Here is a 20,850-nt window from a genome sequence, read left to right on the forward strand (position 1 = left end):
TGCTAGCTGTTCAGTGTTTGAAAACTGATGTTTCATGTTTCTGTTCATATTCTTGGCCTTTTTTTTTTTTTTTTTTTTTTAGCTGTTTGAGGTGGGAGGGTGAATCTGGTACCTGTTAACTTCCATCATGGCTAATAGTGAAAGATGCATAGTATAACCCCTCATCTATGTGGGGTATAAAACATTTTGTGTATTTTTGTTGCCACTGGAGTGCCTCAGTATTTGTAGCATGTATATACACATTTACGTGTGTTTTTAGTGCTTATTTTATTTGGACATTTGTGTTACTCCCACATTGCATGGTCCGTAGACTAGTATTGGTGATCTGTAAACTAACATTGGTTTGTGAACTGTTTGTTACTGGTCTACAAAGAGGTAAGTATAAAAATTTGGAGTAAGCGTTATTTAATAAAAATTCATCTGCTGGGGTGCCTGGCTGGCTCCATTGGTAGAGCGTGTGACTCTTGTTCTTGGGTTTGTGAGTTCGAGCCCCATGTTGGGTGTAAGGATTACTTTAAAAAAAAATAAACAGCAAGGCATGATTGTTTAAAAAAAAAACAAAAAACATCTGTTGTACACCAGAAATAAAAAATCTGGTCCTTTAACCACAGGTAATTTGAGAAGCTTGTGTTAGAATCTGGCCAAAGTAAATCCTTAGTGAAGCTATTTGAACATAACTGGCTATGACAGAAATTGTTTGTAATAAGGATCCAAGGCCATCATTCCAGATTTCTGGGCAGTTTATTTGCTTTCTTACCTGTATCTAGAAGTACTGCCTTTTAAACTGTGCCTCATCCCTATGGCTTTAGCAATGAAGTCTCTGTTTATTTTCAGCTGAGTTTTTCCCCCATTCCTTAGGGTTTTCATCAAACTTGTTGACCAATATAATATTCACAAAAGGATTAGGAGTTGAAAGCAAAGAGTTTGGATTCTGCTGAAAGTAACTGACAACTTAAAAAAAAATTTTTTTTTGGTCTTTAAAGCATGTTCTAGGACTGAGACTCCAGTACAGTTAATCCTTACCTGTCATTTAATCTCTTCTGTCTTTCTCTGTGCTTCTGAACAAGCTGTCCCCTCTGCTTTTTTTATTTATTATTTTTAGTGATCTCTATACCCAAGGTGAGGCTTGAACTCACGACCCCGGAGATCAAGAGTCCCTTGCTCTACCGACTGAGCCAGCCAGATACCCCCCGACCCCTTTGCTTTTTTAACTGTTCGGTTGGAGACTGTCTCCAGTGCACACAGGAGGTACTAAAATTAAAATGTCTATTAGATTTAAATATTGAATTGAGTAAGCTATTTTTTCTTTTTATTTTTAAATTTTTAATTATTAACATATAATGTATTATTTGTTTCAGGGGTATAGGTCTGTGATTCATCAGTCTTCTATAATACACAGCGCTCCCCACGATATATACCTTCTCCAGTGTCCATCACCCAGCCACCCTATCCCTCCCAGCCTCCTCCAATCCAGAAACGCTCAGTTTGTTTCCTGAGATTAAGAGTCTTATGGTTTGTCTCCCTCTCTGGTTTCTTCTTGTTTCGTTTTTTCCTCTCTTCCCCTATGATCCTCTGCCTTGTTTCTCAAATTCCACATTATCAGTGAGATCATATAATTGTCTTTCTCTGCCTGACTTATTTCACTTTTGCATAATACCCTCTAGTTCCATCTACATTGTTGCAAATGGCAAGATGTCAGTTTTTGATGGCTGTATAATATTCCATTATACACACACGCCCCCCCCCTTCATTATCCATCTGTTGGTGGTCATCTGGGCTCTTTCCATAGTTTGGCTATTGTGGACATTGCTGTTGTATAAATATTGGGGTGCACGTGCCCCTTCAGATTACTACATTTGTGTCTTTGGGGCAAATACCCAGTAGTGCAGTTGCTGGGTTGTAGGATGGCTCTATTTTCAACTTTCTGAGGAATTTCCATACTGTTTTCCAGAGTGGCTGCGCCAGCTTGCTTTCCCACCAACACTGTAGGAGGGTTCCCCTTTCTCCGCATCCTCGCCAACATCTGTCGTTTCCTGACTTGTTATCTTAGCCATTCTGCCTGGTGTGAGGTGGTATCTCATTGTGGTTTTGATTTGTATTTCCCTGATGCTGAGTGATGTTGAGCAATTTTTCATGTGTCTGTTGGCCATTTGGATGTCGTCTTGGCAGAAATGTCCCTTTACGTCTTCTGCCCATTTCTTGATCAGATTGTTTTTTGGGTGTTGAGTTTGATAAGTTCTTTATAGGTTTTGGATACTAGCCCTTTATCTGATATGTCATTTGCAAATATCTTCTCCCATTCTGTTGGTTGTCTTGACTGGTTTCCTTTGCTGTGCAGAAGCTTTTTATCTTGATGAAGTCCTAATAGTTCATTTTTACCGTTACTTCCCTTGCCTTTGGCAATGTGTCTGGGAAGAAGTTGCTGCGGCCGAGGTCACAGAGGTTGCTGCCTGTGTTCTCCTCTAGCATTTTGGTGGATTCCTGTCTCACATTTAGGTCTTTCATCCATTTTGAGTCTTTTTTTGTATATGGTGTAAGGAAATGGTCCAGTTTCATTCTTCTGCATGTGGCTGTCAAATTTTCCCAACACCATTTGTTGAAGAGACTGTCTTTTTTCCATTGGATATTCTTTCCTGCTTTGTCAAAGATTAGTTGCCCATAGAGTTGAGGGTCCATTTCTGGGTTCTCTATTCTGTTCAATTGATCGATGTGTCTATCTTTGTGCCAGTACCTTACTATCTTGAGGATTACAGCTTTGTAATAGAGCTTGAAGTCCAGAATTGTGATGCCACCAGCTTTGGTGTTCTTTTTCAGCATTCCTCTGGCTATTCAGGGTCTTTTCTGGTTCCATACAAAGTTTAGGATTATTTGTTCCATTTCTGTGAAAAAAGTTGATGGTATTTTGATAGGGATTGCATAGAATGTGTAGATTGCTCTAGGTGACATAGACATTTTCACAATACTTGTTCTTCCAGTCCATGAGCATGGAATGTTTTTCCATTTCCTTGTGTCTTCCTCAGTTTTTTTCTTGAGCATTCTGTAGTTTTCTGAGTACAGATCCTTTGCCTCTTTGGTTAGATTTATTCCTAGGTAGTTTATGGTTTTGGTGCAATTGTAAATGGAATCGATTCCTTAATTTCTCTTTCTTCTGTCTCGTTGTTGGGGTTTAGAAATGCAACTGATTTCTGTGCATTGATTTTATATCCTGCCACTTTACTGAATTCCTGTATGAGTTCTAGCAGTTTTGGGGTGCAGACTTTTGGGTTTTCCACATAAAGTATCATATCATCTGCAGAGAGTGAGAGTTCTGGCTTCTTTGCCGATTCAGATGCCTTTTATTTCTTTTTGTTGTCCGATTGCTGAGGCTAGGACTTCTAGTACTATGTTGAACAGCAGTGGTGATAGTGGACATCTCTGCTGTGTTCCTGACCTTAGGGGAAAAGCTCTCAGTTTTTCCCCATTGAGAATGATGTTCGCCGTGGGTTTTTCATGGATGGCTTTTATGATATTGAGGTATGTACCCTCTATCCTTACACTGTGAAGAGTTTTAATCAAGAAAGGATGCTGTACATTGTCAAATGTTTTTTCTGCATCTGTTGAGAGGATCATGTGGTTCTTGTCCTTTCTTTTATTAATGTAGTGTATCACATTGATTGATTTGCAGATGTTGATCCATCCTTGCAGTCCAGGAATAAATCCCACTTGTTCATGGTGAATAATCCTTCTAAAGTACTGTTGGATTCTATTGGCTAGTATTTTGGCGAGAATTTTTGCATCCATGTTCATCAGGGATATTGGTCTATAATTCTTCTTTTGGTGGGGTCTTTGTCTGGTTTTGGAATCAGTGTAATGCTGGCCTCATCAAATGAGTTTGGAAGTTTCCCTTCTATTTCAATTTTTTTGGAACAGTTTCAGAAGAATAGGTATTAATTCTTCTTTAAATGTTTGGTAGAATTCCCCTGGGAAGCCATCTGGCCCTGGCTCTTGTTTGTTGGGAGATTTTTGATTACTGCTTCAATTTCCTTGCTGATTATAGGTCTGTTCAGGTTTTCTGTTTCTTTCTAGTTTAGTTTTGGTAGTTTCTACCTCTCTAGGAATGCATTCATTTCTTCCAGATTGTCTAATTTGTTGGCATATAGTTGCTCATAATGTGTTCTTATATTTGTTTTTATTTCTTTGGTGTCGGTTGTGATCTGTCTCCTCTTTCATTCATGATTTTTATTTGGGTTGATAAGTCTGGCCAGGGGGTTTATCAGTCTTACTAATTCAAAGAATCAGCTCCTAGTTTTGTTGATTTGTTCTACTGATCTTTTGGTTTCTATTTCATTGATTTCTCCTCTGATCTTTATTATTTCTCTTTTCCTGCTGGATTTAAGCTTTATTTGCTGTTCTTTCTCCAGCTCCTTTAGGTGTAGGGTTAGGTTGTGTATTTGAGACCTTTCTTGTTTCTTGAGAAAGGCTTGTATTGCTATATATTTCCCTCTTAGGACCGCCTTTGCTGCATCCCAAAGATTTTGGACAGTTGTGTTTTCGTTTTCATTTGTTTCCATGAATTTTTAAAAATTTTCTTTAATTTTCTGGTTGACCCATTCATTCTTTAGTAGGATGCTCTTTAGCCTCCATGTACTTGAGTTCTTTCCAACTTTCCTCTTGTGATGGAGTGCGAGTTTCAAAGCATTGTGGTCTGAAAATATGCAGGGAATGATCCCAATCTTTTGGTACCTCTTGAGCCCTGATTTGTGACCCAGGATGTAATCTATTCTGGAGAATGTTCCATGTGCACTAGAGAAGAATGTGTATTCTGTAGCTTTGGGAATGTTCTGAATATACCTGTGATGTCCATCTGGTCCAGTGTGATCTTTTGCTTAGATGATCTGTCCATTTCAGTGGGGGGGGGGGTGTTAAAGTCCCCTAGTGTTGTGTTATTGTCGATGTGTTTCTTTGATTTTGTTATTAATTGGCTGCTCCCATGTTAGGGGCATAAATATTTACAATTGTTAGATCTTCTTGTTGGATAGACCCTTTAAGTATGATGCGGTGTCCTCCTTCATTTCTTACTACAGTCCTTGGTTTAAAATCTAATTTGTCTGATACGAGGATTGCCACCCCAGCTTTCTTTTGATACCATTAACATGATAAATGGTTTTCCACCCCTCACTATAAATCTGGAAGTGTCTTTGTGTTTAAAATGAGTCTCTTGCAGACAGCATATTGATGGGTCTTGCTTTTTTAATCCAGTCTGATACCCTGTGTCTGGTGGGGCATTTAGCCCATTTATGTTCAGGGTAACTACTGAAAGATAGGAATTTAGTGCCATTGTATTGCCTGTAAGGTGACTGTTACTGTATATTGTTTCTGTTCCTTTCTGGTCTGTTACTTTTGGGTTCTGTCTTTGCTTAGAGGACCCCTTTCAATATTTTTTGTAGGCCGGTTTGGTGATCACAAATTCTTCTAGTTTCTGTTTGTCCTGGGAGTAAGCTGTTTTTTTCATTGATCATTTGTTTTCAGCCATATTGCATGTGTTACTTATCTCTTCATAAATTCATTATAGCTAGCTAAACAAGAAGAAAGTCCAGCTGTAGAAAACTAATAGACTCCATTCTGTTTGTGTTGTTGTTAACCTTTTGGAGAGTTCTCAATAGTTGTCTACATAAGAGAGCCCTTTTATCTTCTATAGCTTCTATTCTCATACTTCTAGCATTCTTGCGGTATGTATTGCAGTTCAAAGTAATACTTGGTAGTAAAGTACTTGTAGTGAGGTTTCCCCACTGTACTTGTCTCCATTTCACCTGTTTTGTTTGTTTTTTAAGTAGGCTCTATGTCCAGCGTGAAGCCCAATGCAGGGCTTGAACTCACAACCCTGAGATGAAGACCTGAACTGAAATCAAGAGTCAGACACTTAACTGACTGGGCCACCCAGGCGCCCCTCTCCATTTCACCAGTTAACCACATTCTCAGCTCTCATTTGAGATCTGGCTTGCTTTGAGGACACATTTAGAAATGATATATGTCCTTATCTGGGTATTACCTTTGGGATATATGTGAAAGTGGTGATAGGGCAAGTAAAAATGCCAAGGATTTTTTTTTTTTTTTTTAAGATTTTATTTATTCATTTGAGAGAGAGAGAGCACAAGTGGGAGGCAGAGGGAGAGGCAGACTCCCCACCAAGCAGAGAGCCCCCCAAAATGCCAAGGAATACTAAGTGCATGGGGTCAATCTATAGGGTTCCCAAATAGTAACTTAAATCAGCCATGTCTTAAAACCTATCTAAAGTACAACTGTATTGTAAAGAAATTGCAAATACAAGTGTATTGTAAATTTTTCTCACGTTATTAACCAATTTAAAAAAAATTTTAGGAAAGATACATTTATTTTAGAGAGGACATGACTGGGGGGAGGGGGAGAGGGAGAGAGAATCCTAGGCAGACTCCCTGATGATCCCGAAGCCTGATGCAGGGCGATGCCATGACCCTGAGATCATGACCCTAGCCAGAATCAAGAGGCAGATGCTGTTGACTGATTGAGCCACCCAGGTTCTCCTTTTTACCAATTTTCAAAATAGTGCAGTGGTTTCCTATCATTCTCCAAAGCTAATTAATAGAGTTCTTTGTTTTTGTTTATATAATTGAGAACTCATTGATTTAAATATATTTGAAGTTTTCAATCATTGTAGTTATTATTTTTGTTGCAAATTGACACTTCCTTTGACCAGTGGAATTTTATTCAGGCTGGCTCTTGAGTGTGCTTTTTAATGTTTTTGTACATTATTATGAAACATGTTAAATTTATAGAAAAGTTGCAAAAATGACATAAAATATTCTGCTTTTTCCTGGATTCCCCATATTGTCTTTATAATTCCTTTTGGCATGACTGTAAGTATATATGACTCTTCATCATATTAGATATAGCTTCATTGCTTTCTAGCATGAAAGCCAAACTCACCTTTGTACTTCTCCTGCCCCAGCTTAGAATCTATTATTTTTCATGGAGTCTTGGTTCCTTTTAGTGGAAAATGGATTTTTAGGAGTATAGTCTGGGTGCCTAGGGGTGGAATACTCATTGCTATTGAGTTGGTCATTATTTCTAAGTCTTCCCAGTAAATACAATTATGAATGTTTTTTTCAAGATTTTATTTATTCACAGCACAAGCAGGGGGAGCAGAGGGAGGGGGAGAAGTAGGCCCCCTGCCAAGCGGGGAGCCCGATGTGGGACTCAATCCCAGGACCCCCGGGACTATGACCTGAGCCGAAGGCAGATGCCCAACTGACTGAGCCATGCAGTCACCCCTGAAATGTTTTAAACATACTTATTAAAACTTTTCAAAACTGAATGTTCTTAGAAATTTTGCTTTTTTTTTTAAAGAACATAAACCTTATTTTTAGTGAGTTTAACAGAATATGAGGTTTTTCAGGAATGCATATGCTACATTATAACAAATACTTCACTCTTTCCACCTGATCATAAGCTCAAAGCTAGGACGCGACCGTCTTGTTCCCTGTAGTATATCTCATGCCTAGCACATAAGCATTTAACAGATATTTGAATGAGTAAAGATTAGCTCTATTATGGCTTTATATTTTTCTTAATTTATTTAATTCTCAGGCTTAAAATAGCCTTCATTTTAAATTTTTTCCCCTTAATTTTTCATTACAGGATTGAAGACGATGCTCCTGCTCCTTCTACCTCTGCAGATAAAGTGGAGAGGTGAGGTTATTTACAGAGTACAGTTAGATTTGTGTCTGGAACGTAAACTAAGAACTGTATAATTTAAGGGCAGTATTATTTTCATTTTATTTATTTATTAAAAGTTTTTATTTATTTAATGGAGCACAAGCAGGGGAGTGGCGGGCAGACAGGAGGGAGAAGCAGACTCCCCACTGAGCAAGGAGCCTGATGAAGGACTCCATTCCAGGGTCCTGGAATCATGACCTGAGCCAAAGGTAGACACTTTACCAACTGAGCCACCCAGGCACCCCAAAGGGCAGTATTATTTTTAATAGATAACAGTTAAGACTGAATATTAAGGTACTTATGTGTAATTTAAAGTATGGAGTCCTGACAACGATGTCTTTAGGTTTTTCACATTTGATTAAAATATTAGAATTGAAGTTACTTAGTTCTGCTCCTTACTTGTTACATGCCTGTCAAATGCTAACCTGTTCTTTCTTTGAATACTTCTACTGATTTAGATCTCTATTTTGTAAGGTGGTCATTTTCAATTTTATGTTATTCTAATTTAAAAGTTTTAAATTTTATGTTGGGCCCACATCTACTTCCACATAACTTCCCCATCTTGATATGACTATGGTTCTTAACCAGAGGCAAGCATGATAGTTAACTGGGATGCCTATCCAAAAGGTAGATTTATGGGTTGCATCCCTAGAGATTTTACTTGTTAAGCTTGAGATAGAATTCAGGCTTGTGTGTTTTAAAAAGAAAAACGACTGCCTGATCATTCGTAAGTTCACTTAGGTTGACAGTCACTATTCTAAATTCTCTTTAATCCTTCTGCAGAATATCTGCACGTTTTTATTCATTTTTTAAAATAAATGTGCATATATATATATATATATGATTTATTCACTGTCAGCACCCCAGTGGGGCGGGGGCAGAGGGAAAGAATCTTTAAACAGACTCCCCACTGAGCAAAGAGCCTGTCTCGGGGCTCGATCCCACAACACGTGAGATCATGACCTAAGCTGAAACCAAGAGTAGTTGGACGGTTAACTGAGCCACCCAGGTGCCCCTGTATAATATATTTTTAAAAAGTCATCTGTACAGCCAATGTGGGCTTAAATTTACAACCCTGAGATCAAGAGTCTCATGCTCTACAGACTTGAGCCAGCTAGGTGCCCCAGTTTTATGGTTTTCAGTAATCCAGGGACGCCTGGGTGGCTCAGTGGGTTAAGGGTCTGCCTTTGGCTCAGGTCATGATCCCAGAGTCTTAGGATCGAGTCCCGCATAGGGCTGCTTGCTCTGTGGGGAGCCTGCTTCTCCCTCTGCCTGTAGCTCCCCCTGCTTTCCTACTTGTGCTCTCTCTCTCTGACAAATAAATAAAAATTAAAAAAAAAAGACTTTTGAAGTTAGTTTTTGTATGTGGTGTGATAATAAGGTTGAGGTTTACTTTTTTGCATGTGGATATCCCATTACTCCAGCACCACTTATTGAAAAGATTATTCTTTCCTCATTGAATTGTCTTGGTACCTTTGTCAAAATTTCAAGTAGTCCTCTGTGTGGATCTGTTTTTGTACTCTGTTCCATTTCATCTATTTGCCTTTATGTCAGTTCCACATTGTCTTGATTTGAGATCACTGTCTTTTGCTGTCTGCCTAATGTTTCTTGATTTATTTTTCTTAGAGGTAGTACAACTTGCTGTATGAATTTATGGTTCTTTCATGATTTTTTGTTTGTTGCTTAATTAGTAAATATTTATAGTAACATACAATATAGGCTTTGTGAGTAGATAAACCTTTAAGAGAAAATAATCTAGTAAAGCTCTTGAATGTTGCTTTGTGATTTCTTTTGCTTTTATAGTGATAAATATGAGTTAGCTAAGCCTTGCTGGAGTGGTCAAAGGTTTAAAGAAGTTAAAATACAATGGTTTAAATGTAACAGGTATTCAAAAAACATTGATTTTAAAAAGTATTTGACATTTGAAAAAAATCATTTTTCTTGCAGTCTGGATGTGGATAATGAAGCTAAGAAACTGTTGGGTTTAGGACAGAAACATCTGGTGATGGGGGATATTCCAGCAGCTGTCAATGCATTCCAGGAAGCAGCTAGTCTTCTGTAAGTACTGTGTCTTACTATGATGTGCTATATTGTGTTTGTTAAAAGGTTGTCTTATGGGGGGGGGGGAGAGGTTTAAAAGATTGGATATTTTTCATGTACAGTTTACTCCTGTAACTAACGATAAGACTTGAATATCACTGAGCAATCTCTTTTCTTTTCCTGAGTAAGGTAGTTTGTTTTCCAGTCACCACTAATTAGGGTGACCAACTCATCCTACTTTGTTCTGGGACTTTTTTTTTTTTTTTAACTCATAACCCGGAAATCAAGACCTGAGCCGAGATCAATAGTTGGACGCTTAGCTGACTGAGCTACCCAGGTGCCCCTGTCTGGGACTTTTCTAATTTTAACACTGGAAGTTCTGTGTCTGGGGAACTCCTGAAAGTCCCAAGCAAGCCACGATGGTTGGTCACCCTAGCACTAATGCTCATGTTAGTACAGCATTTTTCAGATTGTTAGCAGTTGTTTGGAAGTTGTCAGCTACCACTAGATGGCCATATATGTATCTGTATTGTGAGAAAACAGGTTGGCTTTAGTGCCTCGAAAGTGATTTATTTTAACCAAAGACTTCAATGTGTCTCTGGAACTGAGAGAGAGAAAGTGTAAGTTAAATCCTGAAGCCGTAGCTTTTCAGCCTGTGACCTGGTTTAAGCTAGCTTCCTCTAAGATCCTATTACCAGTAGCAGTTGAAGATAGTCGTGTTCCCTAATGGGTTGATTATGTTATATGCAGTTGAATTGAAGAAATCCTCCTTATAATAAAACTAGGTTTCAGGTTCACCGTGATTAAAAGCCTCTGGCTTCTTCATTCCTTCTTATTCAGTTAGTCAGGGTCCTGTCAGTCCATTCTTGTCCCAACTTCATTCCCTCTCCCAACATCTAGAACAGAATCTTAATTCTGGATGTCTGCATTAATCTCTTGTCTAAATCCTGGCCTCTGGCCTCTTAGTTTGTCATCACCTGGGCCAGAGGAACTGAGGCTCTGATACCCTGTGGTATGTTATGAGTAGGGTGCAAATTTTATCTGATGCTAAGTATTTAGGTATTTTTATAATAAAAATGTATTATTTCTTATAGTGTAAACTGCTAAAATCTAAGTTTTAAAGAATAAGCACAATAAACATACTTCGTAGCTTATTTTCTTACCAGATATCTAGAGATCGGTATTTTCACTGTCCTGCCTTTAAGGATATCTTGGGAACATTTGAGATGCACTGTTCTAATCTAGTAGATTATACTTAAACATGACCCTCATCATAATACTCTGGGCTTAGTTTCTGTAGTTAATCTCACTAGGCTGTAAAGGCCATTAGCTGGCCTGACTTCGCATGACTTCTGCCAATCCTTTCCTCCATAAAAACTAGTCTCTACTCTACCTAAAGTACCTCCTCTTTCATTTATCACACTTGTGATTTGTTTCCCTGTCTAGATATTAATAGCTAAAACATATATAATACTGTTTGTATTTCTGGGGCGCCTGGGTGGCGCAGTCTTTAAGCATCTGCCTTCGGCTCAGGGCGTGATCCCGGCGTTCCGGGATCGAGCCCCACATCAGGCTCCTCCGCTGGAAGCCTGCTTCTTCCTCTCCCACTCCCCCTGCTTGTGTTCTCTCTCGCTGGTTGTCTGTCTCTGTCAAATAAATAAATAAAACCTAAAAAAAAATAAAATCTTAAAAATACTGTTTGTATTTCTAAGTATCGTTTTAAATACTTTTACAGGCATTATTAATTCAGTTCTTACAACAGATTTTGAACAGTTCTTAACATTTCTGTTTTATAGATGAGAAAACCAAGGCACTGAGTCTGAGGTTTATACAGCTGGTTAAGGTTTAGACATGGGATTTGAACCCAGGCAGTCTGACTCCAGAGAATAAGTTCTTATCTCTAATAACACGATGTTTTTCCATATACCTTATCCTTTAGGTCCCTGCCAAAGGTCCTTTAACTGTTTGGGCCCATACTGCCACTCACCATATAGAAGGAGAAATACCTATTAATGCAGTTTGGCTCTGAGATTATATACTATAACTGCAGCAAATTGATGTCACTTGCTACATCTATATAGAGAGAAAGACTAGGCAATATATTAACTTCATACATTGTGTGTGTGTTTATTTATTTATTTATTTTTAAAATAAAGATTTTATTTATTCACCTGAGAGAGAGAGAACGTGCGAGAGCACAAGCAGGGTGAGCAGCAGAGGGAGAGGGAAAAGCAGGCTCCCTGCTGAGCATTGAGCCCGATGCAGGGCTCAGATCCCAGGACCCTGAGATCATGACCTGAGCTGAAGGCAGACGCTTAATCGCTTAATCGACTGAGCCACCCATGCGCCCCTTATTTGTTTGTTTTTAAAGATTTTATTTATTTGAGAGAGAAAGGGAACATGAGTGGGAGGTGGGGCAGAGGGAGAGGACAAGCAGATGCCCTGCTTAGTGCAGAACCCCATACAGGGCTCAGTCCTAGGACCCTGAGATCTTGACCTGAGCCGAAGTCGGACAGCTTAGCCACCCAGCCACTCCGTAACATGGGGCTTTGGACTCAATGGCCCTGAGATCAAGACCTGAGCTGAGGCACCCAGGTGCCCCATACATTGTTTTTTTAAAGTCCCTTTGACCTTGACTTGAAAGCAAGAGGAGGGGGGACTATTGGTTTCCTAGAAGAATGTGTCACTGGAGAAATGTCATTTTATAATTTAAAGAACTAGAAATAAGTATTTTAGAGTAGACGTTAATTCAGATCTTACATGTTTATTCTCTTTGTAGAGGTAAGAAGTATGGAGAGACAGCTAATGAGTGTGGAGAAGCCTTCTTTTTCTATGGGAAATCACTTCTGGAGTTGGCAAGGTATGTCTTTCAAGCTGCAGGGTTTTTTTGTTTTTTAAGATTTATTTGAGAGAGAGCGAGTGGGGGCGGAGGGGTGGAGGGAGAGGGAGAGAATCCTTAGGCAGACTGTCCATTGAGCAGGAGCCTGATGCGGGGCTCCATCTCACAACCCTGCAACCATAACCTGAACTGAAATCAGCAGTCTGACGTGTAATTAACTGAGCCACCCAGGTGCCCCTCAAACTGCAGTTTTTAAGTAGGGTGTTTTATATCACATTAACGGCCTATGTAAAAACTTGTTTGCCAAGATTATTTACTAGCTTTGCAATTTCATATGATCTGGGTGAGACTGGTTTTACTAAGAAAGGGAGTTTAGCAGGAACATGAAATATTGATGGAAGTTTTGGAATGCACTTGATTCAGAGTAAACCTACGCTTGGGTTTTGACTTTGGGGTCTTTAGAAGCAGAGATCTTTTCTATTAGTGAATGGTCATAATTTATTTTTGGACCATAAGTCCAATATAGAGAGAGAACTTTTAAAAGCACTCTCAGCACAAAACAGTCCTCCTTAACAGGGATTGAATGAAGGACAATTTGAAAACACTAGCATATGAAAATGTCTAGTAAATAAAACCAGTTTTGGAAAGTTGTGCATTTTCCACTGGAGTTGATTAACCAGAATAAAATATATTGAGGGTACACAGGCTAGCAAATGTTTTGTGCCTCATTTCATCTCAGTTCTCGTAAGTTTTCTAATTTTGTAGGTCATTCTGATTTTTCATGAACGTCTTGCCAGAATGTTTTAAAGCCAACTAAAGAAATATGGGGGTGGATGCGAAGTTTGGGAAATATCATGGCCCTATTGTAAAGTGAATTTATATTGATCTTGTTCTTTTGACAAGAGTCATCGGTGTTTTTTAGGTGGGGGGGATGAAGGGTATGCTTTTTTTCCCAGTGCTTTTACCGCCTTAATTTATATTAGTTTTGATCACTGCTTTTCTTCCATGAATACTTACAGTTTATATTGTCTGCACTTGATTGCTTTTCTGTTGCTTTTGTAATAAAGGACTATAATTTGTCTTAGGGGAAAAAAAAAAACCTGTTAGGTTCTAGCCATCATATCTTTGGTGCTTTCTCCTTTTGTTCTCCCAGAATGGAGAATGGTGTGTTGGGAAATGCCCTGGAAGGTGTGCATGTGGAAGAGGAGGAAGGAGAAAAAACAGAAGACGAATCTCTGGTAGAAAATAATGATAACATAGATGGTATGTGGAGTTGCATGTGACATTCAGGAGATGCGACGTATATTCCTTGTGTACAAGTGATGGGACTAGGGCTCTCCCTATCCTGGATGGTCTCTTCTAAGTTGCCTGGGGTGATACCTGCATCTGGCAGAGACTACAGTGCAGATAGCCAATTACTTAAGTTGACAGCAGGCTTTTATAAAAGTAAAACTTAATTTCCCCAATAAATGTGGTTATTTAAATTGATATTTTAAATAAATAGTAACCTTAAATATTTTTCTGATGCAAATTTTTAAAAGTCTGTGCAGCTCAGTTATTTTAATAGCAGTGCTTTTGGAGTCTTTACATTTTTTTGTGTCTAAGAAAATTAAATGTTAAATTCTAAGCGGAGTTTGGCTACTAGAGTTTTACATATTAGGTGGAGTTTATAATGTTTAGAGGAGAGCATAAAGCTTGGCATCTCTTAACATAATCAGAATGCTCAAGTAAAACAATATCTCATTTAAGGAGCTTGGGTTTCTTTTGCAATAAGTTGCTCTGCTATCTGGGACTTTTCCCTTTGCTTTTTCTCAAGGGGGCAGATAATTTTAGGCCATCTGCTAAAATTTAAGCCAAGCTGTTTGAGGGTTTAAAGGGAATGTGTTTTTAGTTTCCATTTATGCCTTTATCACTAAATTCGAAGACATATTTATGCTTCATGTTCTTTAACCATGTAGAGGAAGCAAGGGAAGAGTTGAGAGAACAGGTTTATGACGCCATGGGAGAAAAAGAAGAAGCAAAAAAACCAGAAGACCAGTCTCTGGTAAAGCCTGAAATTGATAAAGAGCAGGAGACTGAAGTGGAGAAGGGTGGAAGAGAAGACATGGATATAAGCGAGCCTGCAGAGGAGCGACAGGAAAAAGTTGAGTCCACTCCAGATCAGTTAACTGAGACCACTGAGACAAAAGAAATAGCAGCACCAGAAGGACTGAATGAAGCCAAGGTCACTTCTGGGAAGCCAGAACAGGAAGTACCAGATGCTGAGGAAGGAAACTCAGTTGGTGGAACTGATGTCCAAGAAGAATGCAGAGAAGAAGGAGGTCAGGAGAAGCAGGGAGAAGTAATTGTGAGCTTAGAGGAGAAGCCAGAAGAAGCTTCAGGAGAGCAGCCTGTTACAACTCTTGAAAAGCAGGGTACTGCAGTGGAGGCAGAAGCAGAGCCTGTAGATTCAACAGTCAAGCCAGTGGATGTGGGTGGGCATGAGCCAAAGGAGCAAGTAGCCTCTGAAAATGAGCCGGGAAAGGCTGTTCTTGAGCAGATGGTAGGGCAAGAAGTGCCTCCTGCTGAAGAGTCACCAGAGGTGACAGTAGAGGCTGCAGAGGCCTCAGCTGCAGAAGCTGGGTCGGAAGTCTCTGAGAAGCCTGGGCAGGAGGCCACAGTTCTCCCTAAGGATGGTACAGTCAATGGACTGTCAGCTGCAGGAGGTCAGACTCCTGTTGAACAACAGACTAGTACAGAAGGACCGACAGAAACAAAAGATGGCTCAGGACTAGAGGAGAAAGTCAGGGTAGAGTTGGTTCCTAGCCAGGAGGAGACTAAGCTGTCCATAGAAGAGTCTGAGGCAGCTGGAGATGGGGTTGAGACCAAGGTAGCCCGGGGGGCTACTGAGAAACCCCCTGAAGACAAAGTTAAGATAGCCGCTAATGAAGAAACACAAGAGAGAGAAGAACAGATGAAAGAGGGTGAAGGTAACCGGGATATGCAAGAGCTGCAGTGGGTGGAGTACATTCTGGATTTGACTCACTAATCATGGGTAAAAGTCAGCCTTCCATTCAGGATTTTCCGTCTGCCTTTGGATTAGGAAAGGGCTAAATGAAAATGGGGGATAGTTTAAGAAGATTGTGACAAGTTGAGCAAGTTAAAAGCAAGTCTTCAGCTGGCTTATAAACTAACGCTTTTACTAACTGCAAAATAGGCCTTCTCTGTGATTTCTGAGACTTGGCTAGCTATCAGTAACTTGTACCATACTAGCCAATAGAGGTGGATGGGGGCTGGTGGGGTAGGTAGGGAAATAGTGGGCTAGGCTGGCAGAGAATGCTGAATGGATGTTCACTTGCATGCCTCTGGATTATTTAATTTACTGTTCACATGGTTCCTATTCTCTGCTTTAGGAAGCAGGATTAGAGCAGTAGAATCCAGTGAATTGGTACACTTAAGCAGGCATGCCATTTAAATGAAGACAGTTAACCACAGTGAAAGAATTCTGGTGACCCTCTTTTACTTTTAGTCTTCAGGAAGTGTTTAGAGGCTTACTTATATTAGTTTTAAATTAGCCCCCTCCAAAAGTTAACAAAAAACTTAACCATTAGCCCTCTTGCTGCTTTCCCCCTCATTTCATGCTCGCTTTGGCTGCTAAACTGAAGTTTTTGTTACTTAGAACGTTATAAAGTGTAGACGCTTTGTGTAATATTATTGGTCTAATTTTGATTCATTTCCATCAAGATGTATAAGCCTCTAATTACCAATTGCATAATTGGCACGTCTGACTTGAGTCGTACTATCATTTGAGGATTCTACTGTCTGTAAGGCTCATCTAACGTTGGTATTAATAACCACAGGTATATTCCAGTTAATAGTTATCACTCGTATAATTGACAGACTAAGAGTTCTGTTTAGTTTTAGATTTTCAAAGACCCACTATCAGTACTTGCAGCTCATTCTGGTAAACTACATTCTACCTATGTGCAGGTCCTTGCACTCCAGCCAGCACAGGCGTGGTAACCAGAAGTGAATTGGCTAAATGGTAGCACCATTGGGCTGCTTGTGGGGTTTTAGGAGTTCTTTATGGAAAAAGCACAGAACTGAATCTTTAATTTTTAAAAAACTACCATGTCTTAATCTTTAATGATAGTGATCAAAGATAGTAAGAAGTTCTGCTGGCTCTTTTAAGTTGAACTTTGAATAATAAGCTACGTAGAGAGGTCCTATTTCTCCAGTTCAAAAACTATTCAGCTGGATCATAAGCAACATGGTACAGCTCTCTCACATACATTGTTTTTTATTCCGGAATAATACTATGTAGTAGGAGTATTACTCCACTTACAGCCATGAGGACATGGAGGCTTAGGGGTTATGTTACTTGTTTAGGGCCAAACACTAAGTCATAGTAGTAGAATCAGACCCTGGATCTGACATGACTGTATGTTCTTCCCAAGCCTATCTCACAGTGAGGAAGGTGACTTTTTATCTCCTCCCTTAACCCACCACTTATCAGAAACTTTCTGGTCACTCTTTATTTTTTTAAGGATTTATTTATTTATTTGAGAGAGAGAAAGAGGCAGGAAGTAGCTTTAGCAGACTCTGTGCTCAGCACAGAGCCCAACGTGGGGCTTGATCTCATGACCCTGGGATCAGGACCTGAGCCGAAACCAAGAGTCGGACTCTTAAATGACGGCGCCACCCAGGTGCCCCTCTGGTCACTCTTTTTAAAGTACTTATAAAAGCCTAGGAGTCATCAGTTGGATTTTTTTTATTAGGTGCCCTGGGGACCACGCTACTCATAAAGAAGGTACAGTTTTCCATATTTTACAAATGAAGAAATGACAGAAAGAGCTTAAGTAATTTGCCTTGGTCACACCGCCAATAAGGGGAGGGCTGAGGTACCCAGACCTTTCAGGCTCTAAGGCCTAAACTTTTACTCTCTGTGCTCTATTTATGTGGCAGCACTAGCCTGCAAAAATAGTGTAAGTGGTTTTCTCTCTCTCTCTTTTTTTTAATTTTATTTTTTAAGTAATCTCCACCCAATGTGGGGCTCAAACCCACAACGCCAAGATCAAGAGTCACACGCTGTACTGACTGAGCCAGCCAAGCACCCCAGAGGTTTTCTCACAGTCTCATTTTCTGCCACCTCTCAGGCTGTCTATATCCCTAACGATAATTGGTCTGTTCTTTTCTAAATGTCATGGCTAGATATAATTGGTAAGTGAACAAAGTTTTTAAACTTTAGGCACAGACCTTGGCTATGCTCAGACAGATTATACTGGTCAATCTGTAGTGTTTACGTGACTTAATCCTGTGGGAGTGCTAGAATAACCAAAGAATCAGCAGATTGCCTTCACTTTGTCTCTAAGAGGAATTTTTCTTTGCGCTATTCTGTGCCCTTAACTTTGAACAGGCTACAAATCAGAGAAATGGTATAAAACTGTGTTTCTCTTTTTCCAAAGGATGGTAATAGGCATGCTACAAAGAAGATTCCATTTTCAAAGAAGCTCTGAAAATATTTTAACAGATCACTTCACTGAGGACATCAGGGCATTCCCATTAATATCTGGGGTATAGGTTACCAGGTTGGAAAGTGTTGTTTTAAAGTAATGGCTTTCTCATTAACCTAGCTTTCTCTTCACCATTCCTTGAAGATAGTACAGATTTCTCAAGGGAAACCAGTATTTTTCTCAGATTATTGTAAGAATTTTAATTTAAAAATTTGATGTAAAGATCAGTAAGATTTTATGCCAAATTAGATGTCACCTGGCATTCTGGTATGAGTAGGAACAGATACCAGGTAATTTAAGAATACAGAATAACAATACACATTTTGTTGATTTTTCCTATAGATTAGGAAGGTAAAAATGTTTTGTTTCATAGATTTACCTCACCCGTCTTGAGAATTCTCCTTGAGAATGGGCCTCATTGTCAGAATTAATAAAACTACCCATCTAGTCTTACAGAGTACTGAGTATACAAATGACTTGGAAATTTGGGTACGGAAAGATAATGGTGTATGATGGTGGGTATTTATTCAGAAGCACTAAATTACATGGTCGCCAGGGGAAAAGTGAGTCATTTGAGAAAAACCGTTTGCTATAGAGGTCAATTAACTTGTAACTGGTTCTTAGCTGAATTTTTTTTTTTTTTTTAATTTTGTTCTTAAGTAATCTCTACACCCAGTGTGGGGCTAGAACTCACAACACTGAGATCAAGAGTTGCATGCTGGGGCGCCTGGGTGGCACAGCGGTTAAGCGTCTACCTTCGGCTCAGGGCGTGATCCCGGCGTTATGGGATCGAGCCCCACATCAGGCTCCTCTGCTATGAGCCTGCTTCTTCCTCTCCCACTCCCCCTGCCTGTGTTCCTTCTCTCACTGGCTGTCTCTATCTCTGTTGAATAAATAAATAAAATCTTCAAAAAAAAAAAAAAAGTTGCATGCTTCACCAACTGAGCCAGCCAGGCGCCCTTCTTACAGGACTTCTTTAGATTGTCTCACTAATTTATAATGTTTAGGAATTTTCTGTGCCTATTCCCATTCTGAAGCAGTATTGCTAAAAGATAAAATTCCTTTAGCCTGACTTCATGGCTCTAAGGCCTAATTGCATATTTATGTTCCCATCATAGCTTGTTAGGAGACAGTATTTGAGCTCTTTTGTTTGTGTTAAAAATGTTTAATGAAAGATGGCAGAGGTAGGCACATTATACCCAATTCATGAACTGTTAGGTGCCCCCAAAAGCCCATTTTTAATCCTATGACATTCTGAACTTCAAGTGGTACTTAGAGCTGTTTATTAGCAGTGTGTTCTTAAAAGCAGTTGACTTGCGAACGTATGTCAGTATGGTGAAATAGAGTGTCAGGATGCTTGCAGATTTTCACATTATACTGGAGTAAAACAATTGGTTGTGGTACTGCTCCCTCAATTCCGTACATGCTAGAGCTGGCTGGAGTCTGTGGCATGCTCATTGGTGAGAGTTGTTAAGGACTATGCTTTTCTCTCCACAGCTGTGTTGTGGGAAAGCTAGTCTCTTGAGCATTCTTGCTCTGAATGGACTGGGGTAATTTAACTTTTTGTACTGTCTCAGCGTGTTAGTGGTTATATAACAAATGGCTGCTTAAAGACGCCAGGAGCACTGGCTGAGTTCTCCAACTGCTTCTGGCTAAGTAGATGGGAGGTTCTAGTGAATAAGAGCCTACAGTAGCTAATCTGTCTTGATCTGAATGATCAGATTGACTTTTAGAAGAAAAACATTCAGCCTTCTGATCACTGAAGGTGTAAACCACAGACACACCGTAAGATTGTATTACAGTCTAAATCTAGGTTACACTTGAATTAGACTAATTACTGGCGTTATGTTTATATTCAGTTCATATATTAACTGACTTAGCATGTGGCCTGTTCTACCTCAGAATATAGGTTGACAGGCATTTATTGGAATCTGACTAGTTAGAAGATATCCATCCTTAGTATTCTCAATACTGAGGAATTTTTGCTTGCAGAAACTGAAGGCTCAGAAGAGGAGGATAAAGAAAATGACAAGGCTGAAGAAACACCAAATGAATCACTTCTTGAAAACAAGGTAAATTATTATCATCATCATCATCTGCTTTCTTATTGTGGGACTGTCGCTTAGTAGGGTAGGTGTGATTATCATAGTCATTTCTTGGTTAGGGACTGGGGACTCTGTTCTTGCCTAGAATACACAGATCCATTTAATCCGAGGATGTTAGGATGGGACCCAACAGGTCACTCACTGTTAGATGTCACTGACATAAGGTGATGACTTGGGATATAAGGATTACAGAGACCCATTCTGTAGGTTTTAGGGAGAAAGTCCAAAATTTGAATCCTAAATCATGTGGGGTTTTTTTAAGCTGTATTAAATTTTAACATTTAGATTAGCGATCTGAAGATGCCTATCTTATACTTCTGCCTAATACCAATGATTTGGATATACTTTTTAGTCTCTTCAAGAAAATGAAGAGGAGGAGATCGGGAATCTAGAGCTTGCCTGGGATATGCTGGATTTAGCAAAGATCATTTTTAAAAGGTAAAACTTTCAGTGTTTCTAGGCTCAGGTTGGGAGTTTGGAGGTTGGAAGCAGAATATCAGTTAGGCTTGGACAAATGCTATTAAGGTTTCTGGTCATCTTTTCCTTCTTTTAGGCAAGAAACAAAAGAAGCTCAGCTTTATGCTGCACAGGCCCATCTTAAACTTGGAGAAGTTAGTGTTGAATCTGGTAATACATTTTCCAT

At 39.4% G+C, this 20,850-nt stretch overlaps 1 protein-coding gene across 3 annotated transcripts in view; it reads left to right on the forward strand.

Moving 5' to 3' along the window:
• The window catches only part of NASP (nuclear autoantigenic sperm protein), a 39,719-nt gene that overhangs the window by 15,480 nt on the left and 3,389 nt on the right, over positions 1–20,850 (forward strand). For 2 of the 3 annotated variants that reach the window (XM_087865850.1, XM_045799674.2), the window contains exons 2-9: positions 7,654–7,704; positions 9,679–9,789; positions 12,551–12,631; positions 13,764–13,873; positions 14,569–15,579; positions 20,095–20,174; positions 20,560–20,645; positions 20,761–20,834. In XM_087865850.1, coding sequence (XP_087721976.1) covers positions 7,654–7,704; positions 9,679–9,789; positions 12,551–12,631; positions 13,764–13,873; positions 14,569–15,579; positions 20,095–20,174; positions 20,560–20,645; positions 20,761–20,834 — 1,604 coding nt within the window. The remainder of the gene's footprint in view (positions 1–7,653; positions 7,705–9,678; positions 9,790–12,550; positions 12,632–13,763; positions 13,874–14,568; positions 15,580–20,094; positions 20,175–20,559; positions 20,646–20,760; positions 20,835–20,850) is intronic. The other variant, XM_045799673.2, reaches the window with a different exon arrangement.

This window comes from Ursus americanus, chromosome 12, assembly GCF_024610735.1.
Source record: "Ursus americanus isolate L20-20 chromosome 12, mUrsAme1.1.p, whole genome shotgun sequence".
NCBI classification, from domain to species: Eukaryota; Metazoa; Chordata; class Mammalia; order Carnivora; family Ursidae; genus Ursus; species Ursus americanus.